At 41.6% G+C, this 25,431-nt stretch overlaps 1 protein-coding gene across 3 annotated transcripts in view; it reads right to left on the bottom strand.

The window, feature by feature from the left end:
* Positions 1 to 14,544, bottom strand: part of LOC110534229 (LHFPL tetraspan subfamily member 6 protein) — a 67,671-nt gene extending 53,127 nt beyond the window's left edge. The window contains exons 1-3 of one of the 3 annotated variants that reach the window (XM_090187025.1): positions 14,191 to 14,544; positions 8,237 to 8,296; positions 7,061 to 7,615 (exon numbers count right to left, since the gene is read on the bottom strand). In XM_090187025.1, coding sequence (XP_090043151.1) covers positions 7,061 to 7,445 — 385 coding nt within the window. In that variant the 5' untranslated portion in view covers positions 7,446 to 7,615; positions 8,237 to 8,296; positions 14,191 to 14,544. Of the gene's footprint in view, positions 1 to 7,060; positions 7,616 to 8,086; positions 8,595 to 14,190 lie in introns of those variants that run through there. The other 2 variants (XM_036933329.2, XM_021618957.3) reach the window with 2 other exon arrangements.
* Between the last annotated feature and the right edge of the window lie 10,887 nt (positions 14,545 to 25,431).

The raw sequence follows: 25,431 nt of genomic DNA, 5'->3' as shown, positions 1-25,431 counted from the left end.
ATTCACCAAAACAAGCCACAGATCTGGTTTCTGGGAAAGAAACTCGCTTGTTGTTTTAGCAATTGATGAATGTGTTTTCCTTCAAATCTACCCTTGTTTTGACAGGATGACCTCTCTTGGAGGATAATTGACACATTTACATGAGTGAGTCTCCAGTTGAGAAGGGTATAATTTCCACAGCAGCATGTTCAGTCTCTATTTGAGGAACCAGCCAATCCAGTCCATGCTGTCTTCAGGTCACTGATTTACTCTACTGCTATTCCTTCGTGCGCTCTATACCTCCCTCGCTCATTCCCTCTCTCTGTCCTTCTGTCTCTTTCCTCCCCTCCACTACCTATCTCTCCCTCTTGATGGACTGCCGGGCCATACATTAGGGAGACTGGAGGTATGGGGCCCTTTGTGGGAAATTAATGGGAGATTGATTGCAAAGAGAACAGTGTTATACTTAAAAAGACCAGAGTTTGGAGACCAGGGAGAAGGAAAGAGAAACGAGGGATTGGGTGGGAGCTGAGCAGACAAGTACCACCTGGCACCTGTGGATATGTGGATATGTATGCTGTAGTAGATTGATAGAAGAACTGATAGACAGAGTGACAGAGACCAAACAGACAGACTGAAAAGCATGAAAATAAACAGACAGAATAATATGATTTTTTTGTTCCTTCTCTCACACATCCAAGAGGTGAAATACTTCCAAGAGCACACATTTTGTGCTTTACCATACAATAATATATGATATAGCCTCTCAAGCGAATAGGATCAATTTCACAGCTTTGGTTTAGCTTTTGGTTTCTGGATAACTCGTAAATCGTCTGAAACAGTGAAATAGTACCTATGCAAGGCTCCATCCTTCATACTGGGATTTAAAGCATGCAAAACAGAACAGAACATATAGCCCTAACCTCAGTAGTGCTCAGTGTGTTGTGCTGAGCTGTGCTAGGGCTGGGTGATATGGCCAAAATATCATATCACAATATTTTCACAGTTCTTTATAGTATTTTAGGTTATCTTTCAATAATTTAGTTTTGATATCTTGCGTGGGATTCACTGGAATCTCAGAAGCTCGAAGAACCAATCACATGTCTGTCGGATACAGATTGCTAGCATCATACAGCTAGAGTAGAATAGGGATGGACGGTATTTCTTATTTTACTATATACCAGTATTGATGCACGGACCAGTTTAGGTATTTACTTTATTTCAATGTTAAGGATCTGCCCCTTTTATTCAATTTTCGCCTAAATGACATACCCAAATCTAACTGCTCAGGGCCTGAAGCAAGGACATGCATATTCTTGATACCATTTGAAAGGAAACACTGAAGTTTGTGGAAATGTGAAATGAATGTAGGATAATATAACACATTAGATCTGGTAAAAGATAATACAAAGAAAAAAAAACATGCGTTTTTTTAGTTTTTTCGTACCATCTTTGAAAGGCAGAGAGAAAGGCCATAATGTATTATTCCAGCCCCATTTAAGTTCATAACTGTGCACTCTCCTCAAACAATAGCATGGTATTATTTCACTGTAATAGCTACTGTAAACTGAACAGTGCAGTTAGGTTAACCAGAATTTAAGCTTTCTGCAGATATCAGATGTCTATGTCCTGGGAAAGGTTCTTGTTACTTACAATCTCATGCTAATTGCATTAGCCTATGTTAGCGCAACTGTCCCGTGGGGGACCCACTGATCCTGTAGAGGTTTTAAAGTGATACACCACTCTGTTTTTATAATTTACTGTGCTACTTGCATCGGCTCTCTCTTTCTCTCACCAAGCCCCGGCCCCTGTTGCTCAATGAGCGCAGTTGTTGTTGCTTGACCACGAGATCATTTGCCGACCGTTCACTCTTTAGTTTGCATGAATGCAGCAGATGCAACAATATGTTGATGACAACAATGCCGCTTTCCACTTTACTTCCCAAGAAGGAACAAATTCATTATTTAGGCTATATTATTTCAAGGCTGTACCCTACATAGAAATACATTGTGAAGCATTTGCGAGTGCAACACAATAGGCTGGTAGGGACAAAGCGCTCAGCATTTAAACATTTTGTTGTATCAAATCATTATAGTCTATACATTTCACATATAGGCTGTGATTTACTTGAAATACATTTTTTTTTAAATGACAGTGCTTTTGAAATTATTTTTCTAAATTCATATTTAGAAAGTTTTGGCCAGTCTGTGGCTTCAGACTCGTGAGATGGTGCCTGGAGAGCAGGCCAGAAGCGAAATTGAAGCGGACGAGAAGGCCTATGCTCCAGCCTTTGGGAATCTCGCTCCATGCTCCAGTCATAACGGGATCGCTCCGCTCATCGCTTGTTACGTTACAACCTTATTCTAAAATTGATTCAATTGTTTTTTTCCCATACAATCCCCCAAAAACAGATGAAGAAATGTTTGCACATTTATTGAAAATTAAACAGAAAAATTACATTTACATAAGTATTAAGACCCATTACTCAGTACTTTGTTGATATGAACTGAATAAACAGAAAATCGTTAGTTACTTAACAAGTGAATTTCCTTGAAAATTGCAATACAATTTCCATGAAAATTGAGATAAAGTATTGTATAATTTCATAAGTGAGGATCTCTAAGAATCCCCACTGCTGGCATTATAGCCATTACCTAATGGAAGTGTATTTCGGAGCATGTAAGAACCACTGCATGGACCATAGAACAGAATTTAGAGGAGAATTGAGTAGGATAAACAGTCTCCCTCCTCTTTCATTAATAAATAATGAGGCGGACGCTGTGTTCTCAGAGAGCAAAATGTCGGGAGATATTTATCGTGCATGAAATGGCCAGTGGCCTCCTGAGAGAGGGGAGAGATACAGTATGTTTACATGCACACTAATAATTCAGTATTAAACTGATTGTGGCAGTAAGCCGAGTAAAGCGTTTACTATCTTGATTGGTGTAAGGTAAAAATCTAGGTTAGCATACGCCAATTAAAACACCTGGTTTTCTGAGCAAATTTACAAATTATTAGGACATGTAAACAGCTTAATCAGAGTTCAAGAAGTTTATTTGATCTGTACATGTACCTGCACCAGTGGGGAAAGCCTCCCTCTTTTGCACGAGTGAAGTGAGTTCAGAAAAACATCTTAGAAATGGTTCACACAAACAAACTTCATATGTCCGAACTCAGAATCAAATAGGCTTTGCAAAAATAACATGGTTGCTTTGGTAGAACGTTTATTTTGATTGGTGATTTTCCGCATTTATTTCAGTCCCATCAGGTAGCCTGATTTCAGATGTGTCCATGTAAATTGGATTATTTGGGAAATTGTTGTTCTTGCAAAGCATGTAAACGTTTTAAACAAACTATTACACTAATCTCACTATCCACAATAACTGTATTATTGTGTACATGTAACCATACTCGGTGAGGTCCAAAAATATTTAGACAGTAACACATTTGTTGTTGTTTTGGTTCTGTACTCCAGCACTTTGGATTTGAGATGATACAATGACTAGGAGGTTAAACTGTCAGCTTTAATCTGAGGGCATTTCCATCCATATTGGGTAAACTGTTTAGAAATTACAGTACTTTTGAACACCATAGCTATGCCTCCATGGGATGACAATGTCCCATCCACAGGGCACAAGTTGTCACAAATTGTTTGATGAGCATGACAACTATGTAAACCATATGCCATGGCCATCTCAGTCACCAGATCTCAACCAAAGATTGTCTATTATATTGACAAGACAGCTCTAACAATGGAAATAGATGTCCTCAAAGATAGAAGGCAGGCAGGAGAGATCAGGTGGGACCATTCTAGCCAATGAAAGGACAGATATGTGAGTGAACAACAGGCCATGTTTGTATCTGTGCCACAATAGTGTCTGTGACAGCATGGGCAGCACCATTGAGGCCTAGTCCATTTTCTTCTTCATTGGCTGATTGCTACCAACTCATAGGAATCCCCACCCAGTTGACAACTTTAAGAAATGGTGGAAGCCCTCAATGGCACTATGTGTGGTAAAACGGGTTATATCCAGTGGTGACCCGTCATTCAGGGCAGGTGGCCCACATTTCTTTGGGGGGGCTTTCCCAGTATTGCATGTTATTTTGGCATTAATATGTGTCACATATCAGTTTGCAAACAATGTAGAAAAATATCTATATATCATTGAGTTAATAAAGCCACGTACAAACATGGTCTCTTTTTTGTTTTCTTGAGTAAGGCAGCCTATCTCAATGCTTTCTGTGGTGGTGGTGATGCAAGCCAGCAGAAAATACAGAGCGCTGCGGCGTGATTGGCTCACTGTTCTGTCACTCAAGTCTAAGGGTAGATCTACATTAGAAGTTCCCATCCAAGAAGGAACAATGTCATTGGCCACAGATAAAATTAAGTCAAATCACATTATAGCTAGTGGCTTTGATTGGACTGATCATGTCAATATCATACTTCAATATCTTAGCAAGAAGATATCATCATGAATCAAGACAACTGGGCACTTGGGAAAACTTTAATTCAACTGAGAAATAATGAAGAAATTATAAATAAAAAGTATCGGTGCTCATCGGCCATTGGACATAAACAACAAGTTGGAAATCGCAAATTCAACAATGAGTGGTTTGGAAGGAATCAGTGTCTTGCAAAGCAATCACTAGCCTGCTATTCAGTGGATTGGTAGTGTGGTCACAAGTCTAAGATTAAAGGGTCTCTTTTCCTAGTTTAAAATTATAAACATTGAGCTGTCAATGAAGCATGATTTGTGCCGCTCCCAAAATAACAAATTCACTCGGAACTTCAAAATCTGACTTCAGTGAGTTCAAGACAACTGGGCACTTGGGAAAACTTTAATTCAACTGCGAATTGTAAATTCGGAACTCGGGCCCCTTTCTAGGTCTACGACCTGAAGATAACTGGCATCATCATGATTCTACCCCCCCTTTGATGACAAAGTTTGCCCACGAAGGACCACCGCACCACCTTGCTGTTCAAGTGAGCACGGTTCTGACTTGGTGTACAGGGAGAATACTAAGAACAGCCCATGTTCTGAATTCTGTTGGTGTACATTTCAAAAGTGCTGAACAAAGTTATATTGACTACGTCCATTTTAGCTCGCTCAATGTCTCTTATCCACTTGTCGTCCCCTTATGCCATATTTTGTACACCTCGATTGTCAGTAGAAACCACATTTGTGTAAGCAAGTCAGCCATATAAGCTATGTTTTTTTAAAGGCAGTAAATGAGGCTGAATGAACTATTTTGCTGCCAGACAAGGCTCCGCTGATAGCCAGGTCTAGCAGTGGTAACTGCCGTTGGGACTGTTGTTGGGACTCTGGTGTTGGGACAGCTTTATGTAGGCCCTAACAGTTTATGGGAACCGCTTGTCACCATTATAGTGCAATGAATGTGTTGTCTAGTGGCTTTGCTGGCATGCATCCCACAAAATTATTTTTTGTCCCACCAACATGCTAAAATCGCCACTGGTTATATCCATGATGATTCCTCTATCTCTATGACAGAAGGCATAACTCCCAGATAAATTGTATTTAACGTCGCCGAAACACCATCCAGTAATATATATATCAATATATATCAATATATCAATGCTTTTATAAACATAACCATTACAAAATGTATATTCGATCAAATAAGCTTTACGTAGCAAATTGGCAATTACATTTTTTGTTGTCCAAATTCAATACTTTCTCATTGACCTCCATACAAAAATTCCTCACTTCATAGGCTTATTTTTGTGGACAAATTTAGGGTGGAGTAAAACCTCTCACTTGGCCTCTTCCTCTCTGTCTCAGCCCAATTGAACACTTATGGGAGATTCTGGACAGCGTTTTCCACCACCATAAAAAAAAAACACCAAATGATGGAATTTCTGGTGGAAGAATGATGTAACATACTGTAAGAATATGTTGAAGATAAATACACAACGCAGAGAGAGGACTAGAGGTCAAAAGGACGAGAGGTCAAAAGGACGAGAGGTCAAAAGAGTAATAACGATCAATGGAAATTGTGTTTTTTTCTGTAATAGGGGATTAATGAGCAATGGGTCAGAGACATGGGATGGATATGTCTTCTGAAATAGGATACTTTGTTATTCGGCCATTGGCTAGTTTTATTACAAGGAATTCTAATTGGTCAACCACAGGCTAGGGCTGGGTTATAAAACTACATGCTGTCCCTTTGTTCTGGGGAGAATCACTGGAGAGAATCACTGAGGACAGGGGAGCATGACCATCTGCTTCCTAACATGATTTGTCCTTTTTGAATAAACCTATTATAAACCTATCCTCCCCCAGATTTGCCTTGTGGTCTGTGTTATTAAAGAATAACATAAATTGCTAACAATACCTCCAATTGAGTTCCAGACACTTGTAAAATCTATTCCAAGGGCACATTGCTGTTCTGGCCCAACACCCTATTAAGACACTTCATGTAGGGGTTTCCATTATTTTTGGAAGATGCGTGTATATTTAGTATTATAGCTAATATTCTCATTGTTGTCCCGGTTGTTTTCATACTTTTTATGTGTATCGCTTTGGCAACATTGACCTCGTCATTCATGCCATTAAAGCATACAGAATTTGAGAGAGACAGAGCGAGGACTCCGAGGCCCTGATATGCAAGCATGAAAAGGTCACACTAAATCAACCCCATGAAAAGAGTGATCAAAGTCTTTATAGAGATGGAGGAGAGGGGGATGAGTGCATGAGGGGGAAGAGAAGCAGTATGCTCTGATTTACTACAGAGGCCTTTCCTCTTATAGAGGCATTTTTCTTAGAGGACACACACCACATGTTGAGTGTGTTGCATCTGGATCAGGAAGCCCACGCCATCACCACCTCATGTCTCTCTCCTCAGACCCCCAAGGTCCGAAAAATAAGACAAACAGAGAAACCAAAAATAACACTGTGGAGTCGTCGTTCAGCCCAGCTTCGTTCTATTAAATCATTCAACGATAACATTCTACACCCATTGGTGGAGGAGTCAGTCTACTCATTATTGTATCCATCCTTTTTTCCACCCATCCATCCTTCCACCCATCCAATCTTAACAGCGCTTAATGATTTTAACTTACCCCCTACAAACTGGATGCCCCCGGCCACCCGTCCAATGGTCCTGGAGATGAGGTCAGACACACAGCATCCCATCAGGGCCGTGAGGGACACCAGGAGCAGCAGGCCACAGCCCACCCCTGTCACCACCGTACAGATCCTCCACTCCAAACTGGGGATACCCTGAAACGAGGCGTAACGCCCACACTGCTCCAGCATCACCGTGGCCCGGTGAACCTCATCACGCACCGGGTACGAGCACCGCCGGAAGGTCCCGAAAGAGACCGGTTTACCCATCTGGGACCCTAGGAGCCAGTATGGCATAAAGAAACCCACACAGGAGGCCGCCGCACACAGGAAGGAGAGCAGAGCCCACACCACGCCCGCACATGTCAGGCTAGAACCCATATCTCAGTATCTCAGTGACCAGCAACAACGATGACCCCAACGATGATAAAAAAAAATTGTTTTTATCCCACAGAAGTTGTTTGCTTTTTATCAGCAGCTCTGTTGATGAATAATTCCCAGGCTAGCACCAGCAGTGTTCTTCGTCCAGCCTCTTCTCTGTACGATGACCCCTGGTGAGAGAAAGAGAGAGAGAGAGACATAGAGAGAGAGACAGAGTGAGGGGGAGAGAGAGTTGGATTTGAGGTACAGGCAGGAAAAACAACTACACTGTCACTGGATACATGAAGGATCATAAACTATGGACCTCACAATTGCAAAACATCTTTATCATTTGGGCTAAGACTTATTACAGTACTATTAAATAATGCAAGTGGCATCTCTTGACTTTGTTAATGTGCCCTTAATTTCAACGGGTGATTCATTTTAACAATACATACATGTAATTATTTACATAGGTAATAATTATAATAGCTTCCTACATAATTACAATACTGCATATGAGCTTTAAAATTCAGACCTGCTAAACCTTAGCCTACTAATAATAACCCAAGGCAATCAAGGCTATTTTTAGAATGTAATGGCCTGACAAGTCCGCAGTTTTTGTTCCCATATCAAAAGTTGCTAAATATAAAAATAATTACCTCTCAGGCATAGATGTCCGTGTGTTCATAGATATTTCCTATTTCCTTTCATCTCAGCACCATAGGCGCTTAATTTCGAAGCAAACAAACATTGTGTCGAGCATTCTATTCTATTCTTGTAATGCAAGGGAAAGTTTTCAAAAATCTTACGTTTCAATTCCTCAACGTGATCCCAAACGTGTAGGTGAGAGGTCGATGTCAAAGTGCAATCTAAATGATAAAGAGAAGAGCAACAGGACTTCAATAAAGTGCCCGCCGTCGGTACAGCTCTCGTTTATCGAAAAAAAGATATCCAATATGTCAAACTCGCTCAGTTACTGTAGGCAAAGCGGTCCGCGTTCTGGAGTTAACGGGAAACTGAAAACACCTCTGTCCCAATGCAGCGACCAGAGCAACATTCCTTGGCTTCGAAGTGAGTGACGACGACGTAGGCTTGAACACAATTATTCAGTGAGCAGCAGAATGTGGGTTGGTTCCTGTTTGCCTCCTGCGGTTGCAGCTTGGTCTCATAGAATAGACGTAACATAGTACATTTAAATCCGGAACAATCAATTTCGTATACTGTAAATTACATTTGGTATGGTTACATGAGACAAAAGATTATTTAAGGAAAACGCGAACAGCCTTGTTTCAGACTAGACGTAACATAGTAAATCCGGGACAATCAAATGTATATAATATGTTACGTTTGGTATGGTTACATAAGACAGAAGGTTACTTAAGGCAAATACGAAAGGAGTTTGTTTGGTCGCAACCTAGTCCCAGAGCATTTCTTATTATTCTGTACGTAAATCTGAGAAACTTCATTTAGTGTGATATGTTACGTGTTGTATGGGATGTATTCATTTGTGGATGTCCATCACCCATTTCATATGATATGTTACAAATTACAATTCGTATTATATGTTACAAATTTGCAAAACGCATGATATGATATTCTAGCTAGGTGGCTAACGTTAGCTAAACTAGGGGTTAGGGTTAAGTTTAAGTTTAGGAGTTTGTTTAAAAGGTTAAGGCTGGGGTTAGGGGAAGTGTTAGCGAAAAGGGTTAAGGTTAGGGGAAGGGTTAGCTAAAAGAGTTCAAGTTGGGGTTATGGGAAGGGTCAGCTAACATGGTAAGTAGTTGCAATGTATCTAAAAAAAAGTAGTAAGTAGTTGAAAAGTTGCTAGTTAGCAAACAAACTTTTGCTACGCCTGACCAACCACCCTACTTTTGTTTTGGATTAAACAACCGTCTGTCTTATGTTACCACACAAAGCATAATACTGTATATTATACTAATTTCAGTATTTCTGATTATACATGTACTATGTTACGTCTAGTCTATGAGACCAGGCTGAATGTAGGGGAATATAAAACGAATGACCATCAATCTAATTATCTAATACACTCGTTCAAACAGTCATCACTGTCCACTCACGTTTAACAATCTAATGATCCAATAACTCGCATGTACACGCACGCATACACCAAGTTTACCCCTGTTAATGTCAGACTAAAGGCATACACTCTTCTAACCTTCTAACACACTCTTCTAATGGTGGGTTAAGAGCACAAACAAAAATCGTTTTGGGCACTGTCACTGAATGCGAAAAGAACTGGGGTTGAGTCCCTTTCAGTCTTCCCCCCGAATTCGCCATACAACGTTCTACTGTGTATCCTAGGCGAACTTGTAAAAAAACGGTGCATAATGACAATTATTAACGACCTTAACCGTGGTGCTTTACCAACAGGTGTCCCATGTCAAACTACTCTCCAAATTAGCAACAATACCGCTATTTTGCAGCCCATTATAAACCTATAGTGGCACACTAAAATACCAATTCCATATTATGGAGAGAACAGCTCAAATAAGCAAAGAGAAATTACAGCCCATCATTACTACTGGATCGGTGTCCCGAAATCGGGCCAGTTGTTGCTCAATATGCGATAATGTTTTTTTATTAACATTTCTTTATTTCACCTTTATTTAACAAGGTAGGTCAGTTGAGAACAAGTTCTCATTTACAACTGCGACCTGGCCAAGATAAAGCAAAGCAGTGCAACAAAAACAACAACACAGAGTTACACATGGGACAAACAAACGTACAATCAATAACACAATATAAATATCTGTATATAGTGTGTGCAAATGAAGTAAGGAGGTGAGGCCATAAATAGGCCATAGTGGCAAAGTAATTACAATTTAGCAATTTACACTGGAGTGATAGATGTGCAGATGAGGATGTGCAAGTAGAAATACTGGTGTGCAAAAGAGCAGAAAAACAAAAACAAAAATGGGATGAGGTAGGTAGGTAGGTAGTTGGTTGGATGGGCTATTTACAGATGGGCTGTGCATAGCTGCAGCGATCGTTAAGCTGCTTTGATGCTTAAAGCTAGAGAGGGAGATATAAGTCTCCAACCTCAGTGATTTTTGCAATTCGTTCCTGTCATTGGCAGCAGAGAACTGGAAGGAAAGGCGGCCAAAGCAGGTGTTGGCTTTTGGGATGACCAGTGAAATATACCTGCAGGAACGCGTGCTACGGGTGGGTGTTGCTATGGTGACCAGTGAGCTGAGATAAGGCAGAGCTTTACCTAGCAAAGACTTATAGATGACCTGGAGCCAGTGGGTTAAATGATGCCTGGCTATTCTTTAAAAGTACCTTCCTCACCATCTTAAATAAGCATGCCCCGTTCAAAAAAATTAGAACTAGGAATAGATATAGTCCTTGGATCACTCCAGACCTGTCTGCCCTTGACCAGCACAAAAACATCCTGTGGCGTTCTGCATTAGCATCGAATAGCCCCCGTGATATGCAACTTGTCAGGGAAGTTAGGAACAAATATACATAGGTAGTTAGGAAAGCTAAGGCTAGCTTTTTCAAACAGAAATTTGCATCCTGTAGTACTAACTCAAAAAAGTTATGGGACACTGTAAAGTCCATGGAGAATAAGAGCACCTCCTCCGAGCTGCCCATTGCACTGAGGCTAGTAAACACTGTCACCCCCGATAAATCCACTATAATTGAGAATTTCAATAAGCATTTCTCTACGGCTGGCCATGCTTTCCACCTGGCTACCCCTACCCCCGGTCAACTGCCCGGCACCCTCCACAGCAACCCGCCAAAGCCCCCACCATTTCTCCTTTACCTAAATCCAGATAGCTGATTTTCTGAAAGAGTTGCAAAATCTGGACCCCTACAAATCAGCCGGCCTAGACAATCTGGACCCTTTCTTTCTAAAATGATTTGCAATAATTGTTGCCACCCCTATTAATAGCCTGTTCAACCTCTCTTTCGTGTCATCTGAGATTCCCAAAGATTGGAAAGCTGCCACGGTCATCCCCCTCTTCAAAGGGGGAGACACTCTACACCCAAACTGCTATAGACCTATATCCATTCTACCCTGCCTTTCTAAGGTTTTCGAAAGCCAAGTTAACAAACAGATTACCAACCATTTTGAATCCCACCATACATTCTCCGCTATGCAATCTGGTTTCAGAGCTGGTCATGGGTGCACCTCAGGCACGCTTAAGGTCCTAAACGATATCATAATCCCCATCGATAAGAGACATTACTGTGCAGCCGTATTCATTGACCTGGCCAAGACTTTCGACTCTGTCAATCACCACATTCTTATCGGCAGACTCAACAGCCTTGGTTTCTCAAATGATTGCCTCGCCTGGTTCACCAACTACTTCTCTGATAGAGTTCAGTGTGTCAAATCAGGGGGGCCTGTTGTCTGGACCTCTGGCAGTCTCTATGGGGGTGCCACAGGGTTCAATTCTCAGGCAGACTCTCTTCTCTGTATACTTCAATGATGTCGCTCTTGCTGCTGGTGATTCTCTGATCCACCTCTACGCAGACAACACCATTCTGTATACCTCTGGCCCTTCTTTGGACACTGTGTTAACTAACCTCCAGACAAGCTTCGATGCCATACAACTCTCCTTCCGTGGCCTATAACTGCTCTTAAATGCAAATAAAACTAAATGCATGCTCTTCAACCAATCGCTGCCTGGACCTGCTTGTCTGATATGACTTGGTTGGTAGCCTAGCATATTATCTCCTTTCACTATCCATCTACAGTGGGGCAAAAAAGTATTTAGTCAGCCACCAATTGTGCAAGTTCTCCCACTTAAAAAGATGAGAGGCCTGTAATTTTCATCATAGGTACACTTCAACTATGACAGACAAAATTAGAAAAAAAAATCCAGAAAATCACATTGTAGGATTTTTAATGAATTTATTTGCAAATTATGGTGGAAAATAAGTATTTTGTCAATAACAAAAGTTTATCTCAATACTTTGTTAAATACCCTTTGTTGGCAATGACAGAGATTAAAAGATTTCTGTAAGTCTTCACAAGCTTTTCACACACTGTTGCTGGTATTTTGGCCCATTCCTCCATGCAGATCTCCTCTAGAGCAGTGATGTTTTGGGGCTGTTGCTGGGCAACACCGACTTTCAACTCCCTCCAAAGATTTTCTATGGGGTTGAGATCTGGAGACTGGCTAGGCCACTCCAGGACCTTGGGGCAGCCAGCGGAAAATACAGAACATAGGGGTTGTTAATGTTCTCTAGTTGCACTGTGATTGGCTCAATGTTCATTCACTCATGGGGACGCTACATCACCGCAAAACATACATGGAGAGATAAAAAATTCAAGCCACTTGGGTGCTGCCATTGAGCTACAATCGAAGTGCCCATCCAAGAAGGCTCAAGGGCATTGTCCACAGATAAAATAAAGTCAAATCACGTTCTATCTACATTAGCTTTGATTGGACTAATCATGTCAACATCATACTTTTGAAATCTTAGCTAGCAAGCTTGCAGTTATCATCATGAATCAAGTCGACAATCTACTGTCAAATCCTTTTCAATCCTTGTTATATGAAGAGAAATTATAGATAAAACGTGTCGGTGCTCATCAGCCATTGGACATAAACAACAAGTTGGAAATCGCAAATTCAACAATGAGTTGTTTGGAAGGAATCAGTGGCTAACTGCAAGCATTGCAAAGCAATCACTAGTCTGCTATTCAGTGGAGTGGGTGTGTGGTCCAAGTCTTGGTTTAAGGGTCTCTTTTCCAAGCTTAAAACAATAAACATTGAACATTGGTCATGCTGTCAATCCAGCATGCTGTCAATCAGCATGACTTCTGCCGCGCTCAAAACAACTGGAAACTCGGGAACTGGGAATTATCAGACTTCAGTGAGTTCAAGACAACTGGGAACTCGGAAAATAACAAGCTCCGACTGGGATAATACATTTTTGACAGTCTTCCATTTTGGGGCGGTAGATAGCCTAGTGGTTAGAGCGTTGGATTGAATCCCAGAGGTGACAAGGTAAAAATCTATCATTCTGCCCCTGAACATGGCAGTTAACCCACTGTTCCTAGGCTGTCATTGTATATAAGAATTTGTTCTTAACTGACTTGCCTAGATAAATAAAGGATAAATAAAAAAATATAACAACATTTTTAAAATTCAATTGTAAGTAGGGAACTTTGGCCTCTTCCATGAGCTCCGACCTGAAGATCACTGATGTCATCATGATTCTAAGGTGGTCCTTCGAGGGGAAATTTTGTTTTCAAATTTGGTCATCAAACTCTGGCATTCTCTGGATTTGTGGTGCTTTCAAGACAACTGGAAACTAAGAATTTTTTTTAGAATCATGATGACAGGAATCAAAAGGATGGAATTAGGGTCAGATTTGCCAAATGGAGGGTGAGGTAGAGCTTTGTATGCATCTCTATGTGTGGAGTGTAGGTGGTCTAGAGTTCTTTTCCCTCTGGTTGCACATTTAACATGCTGATAGAAATTTGGTAAAACAGATTTAAGTTTCCCTGCATTAAAGTCCCCGGCTACTAGGAGTGCCTAGTTGTTTTCTTGTTTGCTTATGGCAGAATACAGCTCATTCAATGCTATCTTAGTGCCAGCCTCTGACTGTGGTGGTATGTAAACAGCTACAAAGAATATAGATGAAAACTCTCTCGGTGGGTAATGTGGTCTGCGGCTTATTATGAAAAACACTATCTCAGGCGAGCAACAGCTCGAGACTTCCTTAGATATCGTGCACTAGCTGTTGTTTACAAAAATACATACACCGCCGCCCCTTGTCTTACCAGATGCCGATGTTCTACCCTGCCGGTACATCGTATAACCAGCCAGCTGTATCTTTCTCCACCTTCTCTTCACGCAGATCGCTGGGGTCGGGACCTGTTCCCGAGGGAGCCTTATATTCTCTGCCTCGGGCTCTTCAGAGTCATGAAACTAGAAAAAAGATTCTGCTAGTCATTGGTGAGTAATCGCAGTCCTGATGTCGAAGTCATTTTCAGTCATAAGAGACGGTAGTGGCAACATTATGTATAGAAATGGTTAAAAAATAAGTTAAACAACGCAGATAAACAAAAAAACACAATTGGTTGGGGGCACGTAAAACGTCTGCCTTCTGCTTCGGCGCCATCTTACATGGTGGTGAATGTTGCAACACAATCTCACACTCAATTCATGCAAATATGTACAAAATGTATTTTGTGGCTTAATTCATGTGAAAATACAAAAAAAATGTTTTGACTTCATTCGTAGGAAAATACACATTTTTGTGCGACTTCATATGAAAATACATTTTTGGGGCGCAAACTTTGTAAAAATCTTTTGAAAGTTATTGGAGAAGTGCAGAAAACAAACCCGTTAGCAACCCAATATTGTTAATCAACCAGTGTCACCGAAATACTTATATAATAGTAGCCTTAAGTTTATTTTTTGTATTTTTATTAATGCCAATACTGTTTTCTATGCTTGTTTTCACTTAATACTTTGGGGTACTGGTGCTATGTCAGATTTTATGAGGGTCGCCAAAAAGCTGTATTTGTCTTTCTTTTTCCAAGTCTCTGATATTTATTATAATCCACGGGACAGCCAAAAGATCAGAAACAAGGTCAGAGTCCAGGAGGTACAGAGTGGCAGGCAGAGTTCGAGTTCAGGGCAGGCAGTGTGGTCAGGCAGGTGGGATCCGAGGCAAGGCAGGCAAGGGTCAAAACCAGGGGGACTAGCAAAAGAGAGCTAAGAAACAGCAGGAGCATGGAAAAACACACTGGTTGACTTGACAAGACAAACTGGCAGCAGACAAGCAGGGAACACCGGAATAAATACCCAGGGACTAATGGGGAAAACGGGTGACACCTGGAGGTGGGTGGCGACAATCACAAAGACAGGTGAAACAGATCAGGGCGTGACAGGTATTTGATTGGTGAATGGGGATACAGTTTCATGATGGGAAATTAATTCATCAATAAATCTGTGGAAACAGAAGACCCTAAAAAAAATTCCCCTGGTGCAGCCACATGATGTTCGCACTATAACGAGTCTGGACTATGATCAATTAAGCCATATCAACGCAGTTAAACAGGTTAATGTAAAATAATTAATTATGCTGGCTTTCATTTATGGAACATCCAAGGCCGTTTCATGGTGATTATTATGGTCGTGTCAATCATGTTATATACTTAAACTATTGTAACAAGGCATATGCCAGCATTGTAGGACTACTGCCTCTGCCCAGAGGCCTACTAGGCTTTCATGGCAATGGCCGTTAGAGTTCACTTTGTGTGACTGTCTAATTTACAAAAGTCAACCTACCAGTGAAGACCTAAAACAAACACACTCTACACATTTACAAACTACCTGTTTAAAGTGTTATTACATCCATGGTGTTCTTCTGTTACTGAAGCTTATACATCAAATAACCTGACAATGATGGGTGGGCAAATAATGTAAGTGTGTTGTGCAGCAAAACACAACTATCTTTTTTTTAGGATGCAAACCAGTAATATGATTCAGTTGATGCATCCTGTTCTGATCTAATGAGATGGATGTACGTAGGATTTCCTACGGCCTAGAATTGAGGCCATTCCTAGTCATGAAGGACAAAGCTAGGCCCATCTTGGTTCTTATTGGCGAAGACTGCACTCAAGTTAGTATCATGTTTTAGGGAAGGCCCAGATGCAGACAGTGTCGAAGTAACAAAGGTTTATTACTAGGACAGGGGCAGGCAAAACAACAGGTCAAAGGCAGGCAGAGGTCATTAATCCAGATCAGAGTCAAAAGGTACAAATCAAATCACATTTTATTTGTCACATACACATGGTTAGCAGATGTTAATGCGAGTGTAGCGAAATGCTTGTGCTTCTAGTTCCGACAATGCAGTAATAACCAACAAGTAATCTAGCTAACAATTCCAAAACTACTACCTTATAGACACAAGTGTAAGGGGATAAAGAATATGTACATAAAGATATATGAATGAGTGATGAGCGGCATAGGCATAGGCAAGATACAGTAGGCGGTATTGAGTGCAGTATATACATATGAGATGAGTATGTAAACAAAGTGGCAAGTTAAAGTGGCTAGTGATACATGTATTACATAAAGATGCAGTAGATGATATAGAGTACAGTATATACATATACATATGAGATGAATAATGTAGGGTATGTAACCATTATATTAGGTAGCATTGTTTAAAGTGGCTAGTAATATATTTTACATAATTTCCCATCAATTCCCATTAATAAAGTGGCTGGAGTTGAGTCAGTGTGTTGGCAGCAGCCACTCAATGTTAGTGGTGGCTGTTTAACAGTCTGATGGCCTTGAGATAGAAGCTGTTTTTCAGTCTCTCGGTCCCAGCTTTGATGCACCTGTACTGACCTCGCCTTCTGGATGATAGCGGGGTGAACAGGCAGTGGCTCGGGTGGTTGTTGTCCTTGATGATCTTTATGGCCTTCCTGTGACATCGGGTGGTGTAGGTGTCCTGGAGGGCAGGTAGTTTGCCCCTGGTGATGCGTTGTGCAGACCTCACTACCCTCTGGAGAGCCTTACGGTTGTGGGCGGAGCAGTTGCCGTACCAGGCGGTGATACAGCCCGCCAGGATGCTCTCGATTGTGCATCTGTAGAAGTTTGTGAGTGCTTTTGGTGACAAGCCGAATTTCTTCAGCCTCCTGAGGTTGAAGAGGCGCTGCTGCGCCTTCTTCACGATGCTGTCTGTGTGGGTGGACCAATTCAGTTTGTCTGTGATGTGTACGCAGAGGAACTTAAAACTTACTACCCTCTCCACTACTGTTCCATCAATGTGGATTGGGGGGTGTTCCCTCTGCTGTTTCCTGAAGTCCACAATCATCTCCTTAGTTTTGTTGACGTTGAGTGTGAGGTTATTTTCCTGACACCACACTCCGAGGGCCCTCACCTCCTCCCTGTAGGCCGTCTCGTCGTTGTTGGTAATCAAGCCTACCACTGTTGTGTCGTCCGCAAACTTGATGATTGAGTTGGAGGCGTGCGTGGCCACGCAGTCATGGGTGAACAGGGAGTACAGGAGAGGGCTCAGAACGCACCCTTGTGGGGCCCCAGTGTTGAAGATCAGCGGGGTGGAAATGTTGTTGCCTACCCTCACCACCTGGGGGCGGCCCGTCAGGAAGTCCAGTACCCAGTTGCACAGGGCGGGGTCGAGACCCAGGGTCTCAAGCTTAATGACGAGCTTGGAAGGCACTATGGTGTTAAATGCCGAGCTGTAGTCGATGAACAGCATTCTCACATAGGTATTCCTCTTGTCCAGATGGGTTAGGGCAGTGTGCAGTGTGGTTGAGATTGCATCGTCTGTGGACCTATTTGGGCGGTAAGCAAATTGGAGTGGGTCTAGGGTGTCAGGTAGGGTGGAGGTGATATGGTCCTTGACTAGTCTCTCAAAGCACTTCATGATGACGGAAGTGAGTGCTACGGGGCGGTAGTCGTTTAGCTCAGTTACCTTAGCTTTCTTGGGAACAGGAACAATGGTGGCCCTCTTGAAGCATGTGGGAACAACAGACTGGGACAGTACAGAACCGCAGGCAGTCTCAGGGTCAGGGCAGGCAGAGGTCAATAATCCATGGCGGTGTGACAAGGTACAGAACGGCATGCAGGATCAGGGTCAGGGCAGGCAGAATGGTCAAAACCGGGGAAACAAGAAAACAGGAACTATAGAAAAAGACAGGAGCAATATGAAACCACTGGTAGGCTTGACAGACAAAACGAACTGGCAACAGCCAAACAGAGAACACAGGTCAGCAGCAATACATTGGGGATAATTGGGGAGATGGGCAACACCTGGAGCGGGGTGGAGACAAGCACAAAGACATGTGAAACAGATCAGGGTGTGACAGTTAGGGCTTATGAGACTCTCCTATAGCACTTTGCCCAACGTGTTGTTAATAAAAAACATTTTCAGGTGATATAACTTGTATCATTTTTATAGGGCTATGAAACCCATAGCCGAATGACTTTAGACTGAGCATTTTTCACTGGAAAATTCTGCTGACATTGAACATAGCTTAGGGTTAGGGTATTTAATCAATTTCAGAATCTCTTATTCCACTATTCTCAACATCTTATACCCCATAGGTTGTAAAAAAAAGCCTTTTTAAGTTGATATAACGTGTATCATTATTATACTGTAGGGCTGTTGGGCTGTAAATACATGTGTCTAACATCATTTCAAAGCTTAACATTTTATTAATCCAGCCGCTGTGTCAGATTTCAGAAAGGCTTTACGTCAAAAACAAACCATGCGATTATCTGAGGAGAGCACCCAGCTAACATAAGTATTATTAGCATTTTCCAACCAAGCATTAGCATCAAAGAAGTCAGAAATAACAATAAAATAAATTGCTTACCTTTGAAAATATTCCTCTGGTGGCAATGCCAATTGTCCTAGTTCCACAGTGAATGTTAGTTTTGGTTGATAAAATACAGTGCCTTGCGAAAGTATTCGGCCCCCTTGAACTTTGCGACCTTTTGCCACATTTCAGGCTTCAAACATAAAGATATAAAACTGTATTTTTTTGTGAAGAATCAACAACAAGTGGGACACAATCATGAAGTGGAAAGACATTTATTGGATATTTCAAACTTTTTTAACAAATCAAAAACTGAAAAATTGGGCGTGCAAAATTATTCAGCCCCCTTAAGTTAATACTTTGTAGCGCCACCTTTTGCTGCGATTACAGCTGTAAGTCGCTTGGGGTATGTCTCTATCAGTTTTGCACATCGAGAGAGAAATTTTTGCAAAACAGCTCGAGCTCAGTGAGGTTGGATGGAGAGCATTTGTGAACAGCAGTTTTCAGTTCTTTCCACAGATTCTCGATTGGATTCAGGTCTGGACTTTGACTTGGCCATTCTAACACCTGGATATGTTTATTTTTGAACCATTCCATTGTAGATTTTGCTTTATGTTTTGGATCATTGTCTTGTTGGAAGACAAATCTCCGTCCCAGTCTCAGGTCTTTTGCAGACTCCATCAGGTTTTCTTCCAGAATGGCCCTGTATTTGGCTCCATCCATCTTCCCATCAATTTTAACCATCTTCCCTGTCCCTGCTGAAGAAAAGCAGGCCCAAACCATGATGCTGCCACCACCATGTTTGACAGTGGGGATGGTGTGTTCAGGGTGATGAGCTGTGTTGCTTTTACGCCAAACATAACGTTTTGCATTGTTGCCAAAAAGTTCAATTTTGGTTTCATCTGACCAGAGCACCTTCTTCCACATGTTTGGTGTGTCTCCCAGGTGGCTTGTGGCAAACTTTAAACAACACTTTTTATGGATATCTTTAAGAAATGGCTTTCTTCTTGCCACTCTTCCATAAAGGCCAGATTTGTGCAATATACGACTGATTGTTGTCCTATGGACAGAGTCTCCCACCTCAGCTGTAGATCTCTGCAGTTCATCCAGAGTGATCATGGGCCTCTTGGCTGCATCTCTGATCAGTCTTCTCCTTGTATGAGCTGAAAGTTTAGAGGGACGGCCAGGTCTTGGTAGATTTGCAGTGGTCTGATACTCCTTCCATTTCAATATTATCGCTTGCACAGTGCTTCTTGGGATGTTTGAAGCTTGGGAAATCTTTTTGTATCCAAATCCGGCTTTAAACTTCTTCACAACAGTATCTCGGACCTGCCTGGTGTGTTCCTTGTTCTTCATGATGCTCTCTGCGCTTTTGACGGACCTCTGAGACTATCACAGTGCAGGTGCATTTATACGGAGACTTGATTACACACAGGTGGATTGTATTTATCATCATTAGTCATTTAGGTCAACATTGGATCATTCAGAGATCCTCACTGAACTTCTGGAGAGAGTTTGCTGCACTGAAAGTAAAGGGGCTGAATAATTTTGCACGCCCAATTTTTCAGTTTTTGATTTGTTAAAAAAGTTTGAAATATCCAATAAATGTCGTTCCACTTCATGATTGTGTCCCACTTGTTGTTTATTCTTCACAAAAAAATACAGTTTTATATCTTTATGTTTGAAGCCTGAAATGTGGCAAAAGGTCGCAAAGTTCAAGGGGGCCGAATACTTTCGCAAGGCACTATACATTTTTATAGCCTAACACGAAACATTTGTAAACCGCTTGCGTCGTGATTTCCTTCTCATTCAACTTTGGATGAAACATTTGTGGTAAATACACACACTAAACACACGTTTATCCAGTCATGGTTGGTTTCATTGCAATCCTCTGTTTGTTAGTAACACAATCACACTTGATGGCTCTTTTCCCGGGACGTATTGACCGAAACAATTCGATTTGAAGACACCAATCAATGACCTCATTGCGCACCAATGGTAGGAGCGGTCTATCGTTGATTGACTGTATTTTGGCCCAATGACCACTGATCATCTTGAAATCTAGCTTGGAAGATAGCCAATGTGCTGAGGTAAACAGCAATATTGTCACGTTCTGACCTTAGTTCCGTTGTTTTGTCTTTGTTTTAGTATGGTCAGGGCGTGAGTTGGGGTGGGCAGTCTATGTTCTTTTTTCTATAATTTGGGATTTCTGTGTTTGGCCTGGTATGGTTCTCAATCAGAGGCAGCTGTCAATCGTTGTCCCTTATTGAGAACCATACTTAGGTAGCCTGTTTTCACCTTTGAGTTGTGGGTGATTATTTTCTGTTCAGTGTTTTTTGTATTCACCGGTCAGGACTGTTTCGTTTCGTTCTCTTGCTTTGTGTTCATGATAATAAATTATCAATATGGACACTTACCACGCTGCGCATTGGTCCTATCTCTCCTACTCCTCCTCAGAGGAAGAAGATGAGTGTTACAGAATCACCCACCAACCAAGGACGAAGCAGCGTGGTAATGGGCAGCAGCAGCGATCTCCAGACTCCTGGACATGGGAGGAGATTTTGGATGGCAAAGGACCCTGGGCACAGGCTGGGGAATATTGAGAACCATACTTAGGTAGCCTGGTTTCACCTTTGAGTTGTGGGTGATTATTTACTGTTCGGTGTTTTTTGTATTCACCGTTCAGGACTGTTTCGTTTCGTTCTCGTTATTTTGTTTTGTGTTCATGATAATAAATTATCAATATGGACACTTACCACGCTGCGCATTGGTCCTCCTCTTCTTCCACCTACGACGAACGTTACAAATATGTAATGGTTATACGTTCGAAGAGTGTCAAAATATTGTCTGTGAGTATAACAGAACTGATATTGCAGGCGAAACCCTGAGAAAAGTCAAACCAGGAAGTGGCTTCTATTTTGAAAACTCCATGTTCCATAGCCTCCCATTGCTCCATTTAAAAGGATATCATCCAGATTCCTTTTCCTATCGCTTCCTCAAGGTGCCAACAGTCTTCAGACATAGTTTCAGGCTTTTATTTTGAAAAACGATAACATCGCATCAAGTGGTCACATGGGTTTTACTCGCGCAACAGACTTTGGATAGGTATTGCTTTTCCCTCTCCTACTGTGAAAGACATTTGCAGTAGATATATTATCGATTATAAAAAAACGTTTGACATGTTTCTGTGGACATTACGGATATTATTTGGAATTTGTCTGCATTGTCGTGACCGCTCTTTCCGCTGGATTTCTGAACATAATGCGCCAAACAAACGGAGGTATTTTGGATATAAAAATAATTTTTATGGAACAAAAGGAACCTTTGTTGTGTAACTGGGAGTCTCGTGAGTGAAAACATCTGAAGATCATCAAAGGTAAACAATTAATTTGATTGCTTTTCTGATTTTCGTGACCAAGCTACCTGATGCTAAGTGTACTTAATGTTTTGTCATGCGACCGATAAACTTACACAAACGCTTGGATTGCTTTCGCCTGTAAAGCATAGTTTCAAAATCTGAGACGACAGATGGATTAACAAAAGGCTAAACTGTGTTTTGCAATATTGCACTTGTGATTTCATGAATATGAATATTTTTTGTAATATTATTTGACTGAGGCGCTATGCTATTCAGCGGTTGCTGATGACAATTATCCTGCTTAAGGGATGGGTAGCGTCAAGAAGTTAATTCGCCATTGAAAATCATACTTGACGGAGCTATGAGTGTTACGCATAGCAGTACATAGTGAAGAGCATTTTTTGAAATGTTATATATTTAAATTATGGTGAATAAATCAGGAAAAGCTAAATCAAAGTCTAGATATACAGATGTAACCCAAATTATAGAATAAATTGATAGAGAAAGCGAGACCGAGTTGCTTCAGGAAGATGAATCTTTCAGTGTGTGTGTCTGTGTGTGTGATATTTTTATTTTTTATATAAACATGGAATGGAACAGCACTTCACCATAGTGATTATGTTCCGTGTACTCTATATAATACACCTGTTTATTTTACGTGTTGATGCATGGCTCATACGTGAAAGTATACTTACTGAAACAATTTTTTCCTCCCACAGTGGCAGTGATTTTGATTTATGTGCCACCAATGTCTAGGTGTCCATCCCCCTCTGAAGCTTGTTCATCCAGCTGGACCACTGCTGTCTTTGGCTCCAAACCTACCCTGCCATCTAGAGGTTTGAAGTCAGTGACAAAGAAGCGGAGGTGGGGAAGACAGAAATCTGCAGACAGAGGGCCAGAGGGTCGTTGGCACTCTGTGTTGGAAGATGATGTGGAACCAATTCAATCAGTTTTTAAACCCAAAAGGCAGCCAGGACCTCAACTAGACATGACTGCAAAGTACAGCCCCCTTCAACTTTTTCAACTGTTTCTCACCTCATCAGTTGTTGATTCCCTGGTGTCGAACACCAATAAGTACAGGGCTAAGAAGCAGGCAGGAAAGAAAGAGGCGTGGAATACCCTTCCCATGTCAGACCTTTTCTGCTTTTTTTCACTGGTCATTTACATGGGGCTGGTGAAGTTGAAAACTCTGAGGGACTACTGGAAAACGTCAGCTCTCTATCAACTGCCTTTCCCCACCACTGTCATGTCTTCTTAAAGGTTTCTGATTATCTCACGGGCGCTTCACATCAGTGACCCAGAAGTTGATGGGGATAATGACAAGAAGAGAGGCACAGCAAGGTTTCATAGGCTCTGCAAAATCAAACCTCTCTACCCCAGCATAGTTGAGGCCTGCAATACCTTTTTTCAGCCTGCCCAGAACCTGTCCATCGATGAGAGGATGGTAGCCTCAAAGGACAGAATCAGCATCAAACAATAAATGCGTAACAAACCAACCAAATGGGGTTACAAACTGTTTGTTTTGACTGATTCTGTGTGCCTAAAAACTGTTTTGCTACTGGTAATGGACTGAGTTATGATTCCGTTGTGGAGTTATTGTATTTTCAACTGCTGGGGAAGGGCTGCAAACTGTTTGTGGACAACTTCTACAAAAGCCCTACCCTGTTTACAGAGCTGAGGAAGCTGGAGATGTGGGCCTGTGGCACCATTCGGACCAACAGAGTGGGCTTTCCAAAAACAAAGGTGAACGACATGCCTAAGCGGGCTGAGCGGGGTACCATGCGATGGATTCGTGAAAATGGCCTGCTCTTTGTAAAGTGGATGGATACCAGAGAGGTGGTCATGTGCACAACTATCCACAAGTCCTTCAGTGGAGATCACATCGTCAGGTGTGTGAGGGACAGTAGCGGAACATGGACCACAAAAAAATGTCCCCATTCCAGCTGCTTTGAAGGACTACAACAAGGGCATGGGAGATGTGGACCTGTCAGATGCACTGATAGGATACTACAATGTTCTCCACAAGACCACGAAATTGACATTTTTCTATCATTTCATTGATATTGCTGTGGTGAATGCCTTCATCCTCCAGGAGGAAATGGCCAAGAGCTGTGGACAGCCCCCCATCTCACAGCTAGCCTTCAGGGAGCTGCTCATCCAGGAGCTTGCTAGCTACAGCAAGTCCACTGTAACACCTTCTGTCCCCTCTACCTCTGTCCCTTCTGCTCCAACCAGTGGTGTTCACCTGTCCAGATTCATCTCTGCAGGCATGAATGTGCCTCAGGGCAAAAAGGGCACAACGACATCTCCCTACTGTCACAGGAAGTGCCCCACCACCTGCACCACCTGTTCAGTAAGCCTCTGCTTTACAGCAGAAAGAGACTGCTATGGGCCACGGCACCAGCAGCACAATATTGAGTAGAGGACTGAGGGTCTTCACAATATTGTAAATAGAAAATGTGTAAATAGTTACCCTTGTAATTTATTAAAATTGTATTATTATTATTTTTTAAATATGTTTTATATATATATTTTTGGTGTGTGTTAGAATAGCATTTATGTATTTTGTATATAGTTGTTTCCTTCAAAATGTATCACTGTACCAATTCGGCCACTTGGGTACATTTGTATGGGACACCTGGGTGACTTCATGCTCATTTTTTTTATGTGTCTAAAACTTTGCTCAGCTATTGTTGCCATCTTATGTTCTTCATTCAAATCATCCCCAGCATCCTATCTGTATGTTTGGCTGTTCTTGATCATTTGAAAGATGCAGCAACAATAAAAAACAGGAAAAGTATGTTTATTTCCTTGTATTTTCTTCCACCAGATCTAAATTTAATAAATTTTAGAATAAGGCTGCAACATAACGAAATGTGGAAAAAATAAAGTGGTCTGAATACTTTCCGAATGCACTGTACATAGAGTCATGACTTCATGGAGCTCTCTTCCACGTCAGTTAACTCACGCTAGCAGTGAAAGATTTTTTAAAAACTAATAAAACAACACTATGGCACAACACAGACTGTGAAGAGACACACACTAGTGATGCGCAGGTCAGCTTTTTGTTCAAAGGATGGGCTAGACATGCCGGGAGATGAGTTTGGATTGGCCTGCCATGTAGCATGCTTCTGTCTATAAAGTGAGCTATTCAGTACATTCTACCGCACCATTTTTGAAAGATATAACGTTAGCCATCAAGAACTACAAAAGTTTTGCTACTTTTCTCAACATTGATGCCCTGAATTTAGCAGGCGCTATCGACAGATCAGTTTGAAAAAGTTATGAGCTACTTTCTGCACACACCTCGATCAGTGTGAACTGGAATGACTTGACACAACGCTGGCCAAATAAGATGTAGC

The sequence above is a fragment of the Oncorhynchus mykiss genome, chromosome 10 (assembly GCF_057628025.1).
Source record: "Oncorhynchus mykiss isolate SJ-2025 chromosome 10, ASM5762802v1, whole genome shotgun sequence".
In the NCBI taxonomy this organism is placed as follows: domain Eukaryota; kingdom Metazoa; phylum Chordata; class Actinopteri; order Salmoniformes; family Salmonidae; genus Oncorhynchus; species Oncorhynchus mykiss.
This window is presented reverse-complemented; position numbering and strand designations above follow the sequence as displayed.